This window comes from Alligator sinensis, unplaced genomic scaffold (assembly GCF_000455745.1).
Source record: "Alligator sinensis unplaced genomic scaffold, ASM45574v1 scaffold957_1, whole genome shotgun sequence".
In the NCBI taxonomy this organism is placed as follows: Eukaryota; Metazoa; Chordata; order Crocodylia; family Alligatoridae; genus Alligator; species Alligator sinensis.
Window position 1 is genome coordinate 646,491 of NW_005842039.1, and position 11,026 is coordinate 657,516.

Sequence of the window (11,026 nt, forward strand, 5' to 3'; positions counted from 1 at the left end):
AACCTTTACAAGATCTGGGTGTAGACAGGCTGTCCCTTCCCTCCCAAAAACAGAGGGGGACTTGTGTTGATGTGTTTGTGGGCTTTTCTATTAAAATTTTGCCTGCAGTGCAGTGATGCTTCAAAAAAGTGGTTTAGGTAAAAACTATTGAAGCCAGTGTCCCATCATTTCAGAATCCCATTTTTTGACATAGTAAATGCACTTTTTAATTTTGTCAGGCCTGGAGAATGAGCACAACTGACAGGCTTGTCTGTATGGGGAAACTAACTGGAATAGCTGTTGGATATTAAGCTATTTAGGAAGAATTTCTTTCCCTGGACATCTTATTTCAGTATAATTTGTACACTTCCACAGAATAAAAGCACTTTTATTTCAGAATAGAGCCCAAACAGGAAGCTCTTCTGCAATAGCTATTTTGGAGTAGTGTATTTCACAATAATTATTCTGGTCAACTTTCCGGTGTAGACAAAGGCTTGGGAATCTGTAGCCTGTTCCTCCATAATGGAATTGTTTGTTAAGTTCTGATTACTGGGCCCGACAATCACAGCTGCACAAATTCCTCAAGACAATGTAGACAGGTGTTACTGAGAGTGTAATTTGATGCGCAGTACCTTTGTTAGTGATAATTATATGCAAAAGCAAAACAGTGAATCCTTGGAAACTCCATCTGGGATCTCAGAGCAGCCTTGATGGTGTTTCTGTCTTGAAGAAAAATGATGTTCTGACCCACTGTGAAACCTGTGGTACCCCAGGGTGCTCCCTGCAGTCGGCAAACCATGAAAAGACCAAGGAAATTCTGATGTTGCCCTCACTGCTTTGTTGAGTCAGTGTTATAATGTATTTGCATTGTTGTACAATCCCAAGGTGTTTCAAATGGGTTCTGGACCATTTTTGTCCAATATTTTCTATTTACAACTGCAGAAAGAACAGGTACAAATTGTTAAAATGCAGGTTGCTCAGCACAGATCCAAAAAATTAAGGTTTTAGCACCAAGGGAAATTAGATGGGCACAGCTTTCATGAAATGCCATTATAGGTTTCTTCTAGTGACTGTCCATAGGTGTTGCATGGTCAGTGCTGGAGCTTGGAATCCTTTGAATCATTAGCCCTGGCCCACACCTGTACCTTAACTCTTATAACCCTCCTTTCTACCACTCCCATGTTAAAAGGTAGAATAGGGACAGCTGTTTCAGACAAACTAGTTTGGGTATAGACAATTCTGATAATTAAAAAAAAATTTTTTTTTATAACATATAGGTTTTAACATAAAAGTTGAAAGGAGACTTTTGTTCATTACATTACACTAGGCAAACCTATTGCCATGTTGCCCTATATTGTATCTGGCTGCACAGCATGATACCAGTGACTTGTGTCTTCTTTATCTACCAGTCCGAAGTAACATGAGGGTTAGGAAGGTGAATAGAAGAGGTAAGAATGGGTATCATACATACATACGTGAGTGATAAAAGCTACAGCCATACAGTGGAATGAATATTACAGCATCTCAGCATTTTAAGACAGTCATTTAGCTCTCTTCCCGTTTTCAGAGCAGTGGAAAGAGTTCAGTGCTGGAAAGTCTTGTGGGAAGGGATCTGCTCCCAAGAGGTACTGGGATTATCACCCGGAGACCCCTTATCCTGCAGCTGGTACACGTTTCTCTAGATGACAGTCGGAAAACAACCGGAGATGAAAATGGTAAGTGTAATCTAACTGGGATTTTAAGCTTCATGTGTTTATCTAATTATCTTTCTTTTTGAGGATAATATTTCTGTTTTTTCTTGTGTAGTCTCAAGCAAGGTGAAAATACACCAATCTTAACCCTAAACTGCAGATGCACTCTGGTATCTTATTTATTTATGCACATATATCATATTTCATATTACTGGAAAAAATATTGTAGCTCCTTATGCAGCCTGCTTTATCCATACAACAGAATAGCTTAAATTCAGAAGCTTTGCTATATTGCACTTTCAATACAGTTCCTATTTTAAGTCTTCATCTGTCTCTTTTTGAGAACTTCTGAGAAGACCTTGCCAAAGACCTTATGACAGTGTGTGGCTGGTAGTGAATGTTGAGGAGCAGCGGTCTCAAGTTGCAGTAAGGGAAGTTTAGATTAGATATTAGGAAAAATTTTCTTACTAAGAGGGTAATAAAACACTGGGACAGGTCACCCAGAGAAGTGGGGGAAGCTCCATCCTTGGATGTTTTCAAAACCCAGCTAGACAAAGCTTTGGCTGGGATGATCTGGTTGGGGGGGACGGTCCTGCTTTGAGCAGCGGGTTGGACTAGATGACCTCCTGAGGTCCCTTCCAACCCTAACTTCCTATGATTCCAATGGCTAGGATCTGCAGGACAGTTTTGCTGCATCTTTAATGTCCTGCTGAGCAATAAAATCTCCCCTCACATGATGAGAGCATAATTTTTATGGAAAAGGGTTTAAAATGGACATACACAGGAAAAATAGTGTAAGGGATACGGACCTTGTATAGATGCAAAGATATTGGAACCTCTGGATTATGGGTATCATATTGCTAAGAAATTTTAAACCACATAAAGTAGGGTGAGGCTTTAGTTTCTTGTAGTGCCTCCTTATCTCTTGCTGGTCAAGAATGTTACCTCATTTGTCCTTTGCTAAGTTGACACAGTTTAATTTTATATTAAATAACACTCTCCATCTTAAGGAAGTGAGCAACCGCTGGGCATACTAGTCAGTCTTTGCTTATAATGTAATATTTCTAAAATCTTGTTTTTTGACAGTGGAAGTACACTGATGGTGTAAGTCCTAGTATACTTGGGTTTGGGTTTACCACTTGCAGCAACAAAGAATATTTGTTAATTCCATGTGGATTTAAATAAAATTTCTTTTAAAAAGTAGTTTTAAAGTCAAGAGCCCAGAAATCTGTTAAAGTAGTTTTGTTTTCTTAATGTAATACTTGCACTCTTTGGCTATTGAAGAACAGCTATCAGTGGTGGGACTTTGGAAGTGCTTAAGTGCCAGACTTCTTTGTGGCAGCAAGAGGCAAGCACAAATGCAAAGTAAAAAATACCTCCACAGAGGCAGACTCTGAAAGGCATGTAGATATTGAAACAGGACCAAAAAGGCAACTGGTTTCTTTAAATGTAGACATGGAGTGTAATTTCATGTTTGCTTGTTTCCTGTACATAATGCTTTGCTACCCTTAGAACTGCTTTTACTTTGTTTTTACAATATAACTCATGCATACTAATTACTAACTTGTGTGCTATATTCCTCAGCCTTCAAGGTGTAAAAATGGGTTTGTATGTAGAGTGCTTGGAGTTGGGAAACATGTTCTCTTCCTAGCTCTGTTAGAGTTTTTCTTTTATCTTGGGTTTTGTCTTGTTCAAATATAAAATGGTGTTAGCAAAGCCTGTTGCATAAGAGTGTTAGATTAAATCAGGGCTGTCCAATTTAAGCCCTTAGGGACTATAGCACATCAGCAAGGGCAACACCAGGCATGCTGTTTGGATGCCCTCCCCACCCACTGTACTATGCAAGTATGAAAATGTGATTCTCTACACCCCCACACACACTTCCCCCTCCTGCCCTGGCAACACATGCCCATGTGGGTGCTCTCACCCTGCCACTGTACTGCATGGCCCCTGTTTCCTTTTCCCCACCCTTCCCTCCTGCCCACATAGCCCAGACTCATGCTCACTTCCCTGTGCTGTCTGCCCCTGGGACCAAGGCAGGAAGCAGCAGCCAGAGATTGATGAGGAAGCAATGGCTGGGTAAAAGCCCAGAGGCTGCATATTTACCCTTCATGGGCTGCATGCCACCTGTAGGCTTCCAGTTGGATAGTCCTGAGTTAAATTAGTATTTGTAAAATCTATTTAGATCCATGGATAAAACCAGTGTGTACTGTGCAGATGTAATACTTTACACTTTAACCCTTTAACCTCCGTGACTGAAGATTTAATCTTACCAAAATGGAGAGCTTTTATGGCTTTCATCAACTAATCTGGAAGTTTTCTGTTATACAAACAAATTGCTAGGATCCTGCAAGAAATAAGAACTGAAACCTAATACACAGTGGCTTCAAAGGGACTCTTCAAAGGGGTGTGTGTGTGTGGGGGGGGGGTGTGCGCGCGCGCGCACAGACATAGAGCAGAAGAATGCATACAAAGATCTCATGCACACAGCGCACACACATGCTGCATTTATCTGAATCCAAGGTGACTCTGATTTTAAGACAGATCTGCCCAATAATCAGATTTTCTGCGTGGAAAATTGTAAGTTTGTTTATGATTTTCTGTGTAGAGAGTTATTGGAGGGTCATCTTAAATTCATCTGTTTCTCCCTTTCCCTGCACTGCTGCAGTGGGGGTTGGGGAGTAGAAGCAGACAGTAGCTTTCGGGCCCAGCCCTGGTACTCGGATCCAAAGCACGGCTTTTTTCCCATTGTGTGAAATGGGGGTGGGGAACCTCGTCTTGGCTTTGAGTAAATACGTTACTTGTCTGTAACAGAGAGTGGTTATTAGATTTTGTCTGTCTTATTGTCTTTGTCCTGATACAGTAAATGTTTGGACACACTAAAGTCATAAAAATGCCTTGTAAATGTCTTGCACAATGACTGGGATTTAAGGAATTATCTTGTTTTTTGGAAGGCATAATATCTTCTTTTGAACTTTGTCTGATTTATATGCTGCTGAGCTACTATATAGTTGAATGTAAAATTTCTAAAATAAGCCATGCACCATGTCAAAGTAGACTGTTAGATTTGGTCTGTTTGTTTATAAAGCAAGAATTAGGAAGTTGAGGCCCAGAATTTGAGTTACATTTAAGCAGGGAAAAGGGGGTTTCAGGATAAATAACCTTTGGAATTGTACACTTGTGCATACTTTTACCACCAAGCTGAGATTATTAGAAGGAAGCTCAGTGACATTGTAGGATCTACTTTCCTCTCTCCCAGAGTTATATTTTATGTATATTGATAATCTATTGTGTGCTGTACAAATCTTGAGCAAATGCTATTACTGGAATCTAAATATCAGTGTGTTGACATTGTGTGGCTCGCAAAGACATATTTGAGGGCTGTTCTAGTTCCTTTTCAGTTTGAAGTCAACTGGTACAAATTCTGTAAAGTTTATTTTCAAGAACATACTGTAAATTTAAAATATTTTTTCCTCTAATGACAAAATATAAAAAAAACCTGATCTTGTGGTGCCATCCTAATCAAATACTTTGCAAATTGGCTGCTTTTCATAGAACTAGCCTTGTGATACTTGACTACAGTCAAGTTAACTGTCAGGTAACATGTGCTAATTACTAATCACATCTTTGATCACTTCAAATGCATCTGTTCCTCCAAGTCTTAATTAGGGGGAGGAAGTGTCTTTCCATGTCCTCCTACAATGCATTAGCCCACCCTGAGCTCAGTGGGGTACTATAGCAGGAACAGACCTTGCTTCAAATACTACAGCTTTTCAAATGCCATGTAAAAAGCTGATAAAGAAGTGCTTCATAAATTTCAGATTCTGGATTTACTGCTTCCACACTGTCTGTTCAAGATGGAAATGTTTTACTTTCCAGCCCAGATAACAAAACACTAAAGGTTACTGAATTACCCAGGCATATGTTCCCTCCTTCCTCCCCACCCCCAATCTACAAAAGGGATGAAGATTAACTACAAAAATGATTCATAGCTGCAAGGCCAATTTAATTATTAATGAGGCCAGATGTTTCACAGAGCTTCCTTCCCCTGTAATTTCACAGAAAACAAACAATGCAGTGTGTTACCATATTAAACATGCCATAACGGAAATCATTAGATGCCACCTACAAGTTACCAAACCACAAACCTCCTTCCGTAATCCAGTTGTGCGTCAGGGAGAGTATGTATATCCATCTGAAGTAGGGTCACGTGAAAATACCATGTTCACTGCTTCATTTCTTATGGAGTAGACTATTTTCTTTGCACTGATATTTTCCAACTATTTTGGGTTTACAGTTACCTTAGTTGGCAACCTGAGAAGACTGTACAACACAGGGCAAAACAAAATAAAACCTCTGTAGTCTCTCATCCCAGAAAATCAGAAATCTATTCATATGCATGGCTGCAGTTCTATTTTGCCCACCAGGATGCTAAGGAGCAAACTCTGAAAGCCCTGGGAGAAACTTTCTCAAAAGAAAAAATGCAGTAGACTCAATCCTCAGATCACACTGACTCCTTTGAAAGGAGGTCAGAATAAAGTAAGAGCTTCTGGAAAGAAGAAGAGAGGATTTCTAACTGCCTGCAGAGTCATGGAGGCAATGCTACTTTCATTAAAATCTGTCTTTAAAAAGTAATGCACTAGTCTGTACTGTACTTGGTTACAGATGTTTACTCTTACAACAGGCAGCAATTAAAAACTCTTTAGATTACAAAAAATTCAGGTTTTAAGATTAAAACACTCACACGAATGCAACACTTCAGGTGACAGAAACATATCTAACAAAGCCTCACTTCCAGAACCACCAATGTCCATGAATACTGCATATAAATATAAGCAGTATAAATTAACTCAACATTTTAACACTAGTTTTGCACAATTCGCATAATCCAAGATATCAGTATCTACTATTTTAACTGGAATATGAACTTGTGCTTCCACAGAGCTGATTAGCAGCATATTCATAATTAGCATACTCTACTGATGAAGAAACTGAAGTTCTCTTACATAAGCAACAATAATGGACCAAATATTACATTTTAGTAGAATTAGAATAGGTTCTCTGCTACAAATATCTCATATAAGATTCTCCACTGTTCTTGGAAAGTGTCATTTCTTGCTATGCTGAACCCCTATTGGGACTTGTAGCATTATATACTGCATTTAAATAAAATTAAATTGCCTCTAACAACTTCAAAGATGTTGTACATACATTTTCCTTAGTTGCAAGTCTTCATTTTTATTTAGTATAGAGCAAGAATAGAACGATGGCATGAGAGAATAGATTTTTAATTTAGTCTTTAGGCAGGAATTTCGATAAATTTGGAGGGAGGATAGCTGGAAAACCAGCTGGACTTCATGTCTTGCTGATTTTATTCCTGACTTTGCTTTATGGCAGGAGTAGACAACTCCTAGCATGTGTGCCAGGGTGTGACGCACGAAGGCATTTTGCTTGGCACATGTACCTCGCGGTGGATGGTGGGGGAGCTGCCAGGAGCCCAATTCTTGTTGTGGCAGTGCAGCCTTGGCCCCTTCCCTGCCATCTACCTTGAGGTGCACATGCACCCACCACCAGCAATGATCTGGGCTAGAGCTCCATGGACCCTGATGCAGGTGCTTGCAGCCTCCCTGCTGCCTGCTGAGAGCAACCCGGGCTCCACGGCAGGCAGCAGGGTCCTGCCAAGTTTGGCTGCGGCAGGCAGCCAGGAGGATGCTAGCAGTTGCATTACGATAGGCCCAGCTCCAGCCTGGCTGGTGGCAGGTGCATGCACACCTCGGTTTGGAGTAGGGGAAAAGGCTGGGGCTGCGCTGCCACAACAAGTATTGGGCCCCTCATGGCTCTGTGCTGTCTGACCTTGGCACAACAACATTTTATAAGTCGAGGTTGTGGGTGTTTTTGGCACTCTGCCCAAAAACATTGCCGCCCGTTGCTTTATGGAGCTCTTGCTCTAGATGATCTTTGTACAGAAAACCTGATCATAGCTTTTTATGACTCTGGTTAGCTTCCTGTGCTCCCACGAGAAGGTGGTAGGGTAGAATGACATCTTGGAGACTAACTTGATGTGCTGCAAAGAAACGGCCTGCCTAGTGTAGAAACACTGACATGGGGATAAATTAATTGCGTCTGGACTTTGTCAAGGAGCGTTGTACTGTAGATTACAAACAGCTTTTTGGCAAAGGAATAGTATCAAATAATTCTGAAGCTATCTTTCAGTGGATTTTTATCAAAAGTGTTCAGGCCTGTTCAGAGCAGTTGAAACAAGGAGAGCGAGCAGAGAAAATTACTCTCTGTAATGCTTTGTTTAACAAAAAAAAGTTGTATCTATTGGCTCTTGACAGCTTTTGTTTAATCACTCACTCTGACTGGAGCTTTGCTTTGGGGAAGAGTTCTTTGGAGTAACTCAGATACCTCTCTTGGAGGCATCTAGCCAGGTTTGGAGCCAAAAGGGCAGTATGGGGATTCGGTCATCAGTTGAGAGCTCTGTTTGGGGAATTCCAGTTCTGTTGAATAGGAGAACTGCTGTGAAGTTGACACAACCATTTAAACTAGCATGCCTTTTATAATGCCCCAGTGTTTAAATAAGAAATTGTAGGTTAGTTTCATAATGTTGATTATTCATTAATACCAGAACCCCTCTATTTCAGTGACTTTGTATGCTAATATATTTTTGTAATCTCTCTTCTCATCATCTGCTTTGCATTAAATTGAAACTCTAGGAGGAATCTTCTCAAATGTTAAGCAGGTGCCTCTGAGCTTTCTAGGAAAGAGAGAGATAAAGAGTTCTTACTTTATTGAATGGATTGTCTTAAAGCTTGTGTTCATAGCTGATGAAAATCTTTATACTGTTTCTGTGGAATATTTCATTTAATCTGTTCTGTTTTTCATATGCAACTTTTTGAAGTGGAAAGTGGGTCATTTATAGTGACTGTAGTCCTCTGTTGGAATGATGAAGTGTAGCTTTTCAGAGACCAAACACATTTTCAGTAGCCCTAGAAACAAGAATCAGAGGATTCGCCAATGAAACTATTGTATTTCTATTTGTTAATTAAATTATTCAAGTTAATAGAAAATGTCACTGAAACAATCATTTGATTTTAATACTGGAAAATTTGTCCTGATATCTAGTAGCCTTAAAATGGGTTCTTTTATACCAGTATTGCCATCCTGGGCACTCTTGCACATGAATGTATTGCAGCACTGGTTGCTTTGAAAAGCCCCCAGTGCTGCAGCACATACAGTTGTATAAGTGGCGGCCTCGGAGGTGGTTTAGTTCAAAAGCCCACTGTCACCATTTTCTGCGTGCTGATGTGCGTTTCACCACTTATACAACTGCACATGGCGCAGTGCAGTTCGCCTCAGCTTGCATGCGGAGCAGACTTGATCAATCAAGTCTAGTCTGCTGAAGTGGCGGATCTCTGGCACATCACTGGAAAAAAAGGATGTGTATAAATGCCCTGTGTGCCCATTTTCTATAGTTTTAGGTAAGTGATGACACGAGACTGTCTTCATGTAGCAGCCTACAGAATTTTTTAGATTTTGTGATTGTAGAAGAAGAAATAAATTTGAAGTGTGAGCTGAGTGTACCTTAAAGGCTCCATTTTCTTAAATGTATCATCCCTTCCCCCCCTACTCTCTTCCCCCAACAATCTTGTTTTCAGGGCCTGACTCATGATCTGTTATGCCTGAGGCTGGCATTACGGTATGCATTCTTTCCCGTCCTGATTCTATGCCTGCCTGCTTTATTTTATTTCATTTTCCACATTTAAGTTACTGCTCTTCATTCTTCACCTCTGTTTGCTTGTGTTCTTTCTTCTCTTTCTTCATATTACTCTTTACCACCTCTTAATTTTTTTTTCCATCTCCTGCCAAAATTTGTCCCCTGCATTTATGTAATTTTTACAACTAACCTTTGCTCTTTTCTTTCCTCCTGCACACCAAGATTCGCACTGTTGTTGGCTGTTCAGTCTCCACTGCTTCTTAGTAGACTAGTAATTTTTTTAGTGTATATTGTTTTGACGTGTCAGTTTAGAAATTCGTGGCACAAAACTGTCAATAAGCCCAGTGAATCATTGAGTAACAGGCTGATCTGTTTTCTAGCTTCTGTTTGCCTTGCGGGGCGGGGAACCATGGTGCAGTCTCTGCTTTTCTGTAGATAAGCAGGTAGTACATCTATGTTTCCCTATCTTTCTGCAGTGCCAATTCCCTTTCAAACTGATTTTGGGGTGATTTAACCCTGTAGATGTCAGGTTTAATTGTGTGACTGTCCAGTGTTACGTTACAAACTTTCTTTTGGAAATGTTTGGCTTTTCATGTCCAAGTGCATGGGGAAAAAAGTTAAGTGTATTAATGTTTTAAACAAGTGGCCTTGATTGGGCAGTATGTATGAGAACTTTCTTAGGCATAGTGCCATGGTAAGGGAAGAGAGACAAAATGTTAACATTTCTTCTTTAGCTAGAATGCAAGTCCAGTCTTAAAGTAAGTACTAAATGTTGAGAGAGCAGTTGATTCAACAATTAGGTTATGCTATATTTTATAGCTGTGATTTAATTTTTCTACTTGTATTAACCTTGCAAATTTGGAAAGCCTTCCTGAATCTACTTTTTGCTTGTTATTCTTGAAATTGTAAACAGGTTTCATCTTACTGTTTCACTATCTGTCATTAACGAGCATTTCATTTTCCCACTTTCCTAACCTATGTTGTGTTAGATCAGGGGTATCAAATACAGCATAAGGGCTGCATCTGGCCTGCAGAGCTCCATCATCTGGCCCCTGGTGCTTCCTGAGTCTCAAGGTTAACCCACGCATGGTGTCCACTAGGGCTGTGTGAAATGGCCGTTTTGTTTTGGTTTCAGATTCGGCTGTTTCGGAGGGTCATTGTTCTGTTTCAATTCGACTGAATCTATTTTGGAGTTTTGATGCTGTTTCGGCACTGATTTGGATCAGCCAGGGAGAGGCAGGCGCAGCTGGGTGGCTGCAGGTTCTCTTGCGGCTCCTCTGGCTATGCCTGCCTCTCCCTGGGTGGGGTGAGCCGCGGAAGAAGCCTCCATGGCTGCCCTGCCCGGCCCCGGCCTGGCCAAGGCCTCCTGGCATTTAGACAAAAAAGCCCAGTACTCACTGGCTGCAGCATCAGCGATCAGGGCCTCTGAAGGTTCATGACAGAGGCTCCCCCCCACAGTAGGGGGCAGTGGGGATCACCCTACCCCCCCACGTGACAGCTGCCCCATTGCATGGGTGCAGTGCGGCTCGGCAGGGTGCTGCGTGCTGCCTGGGAACTGGAGCCTCTGAGGCTAGCAGTGCTGGGCTACGGCTGAGAGGTAGAGCTGCTCCAGTTCCCAGACAGCACACGGTGCCCTGCT

The 11,026-nt window shown here is 41.1% G+C and overlaps 1 protein-coding gene across 1 annotated transcript in view; it reads left to right on the plus strand.

Moving 5' to 3' along the window:
- Positions 1-11,026, plus strand: part of DNM1L (dynamin 1 like) — a 63,087-nt gene that overhangs the window by 14,910 nt on the left and 37,151 nt on the right. The window contains exon 2 of the mRNA XM_025202842.1: positions 1,547-1,694. Within this exon, the coding sequence (XP_025058627.1) occupies positions 1,547-1,694 (148 nt within the window). The remainder of the gene's footprint in view (positions 1-1,546; positions 1,695-11,026) is intronic.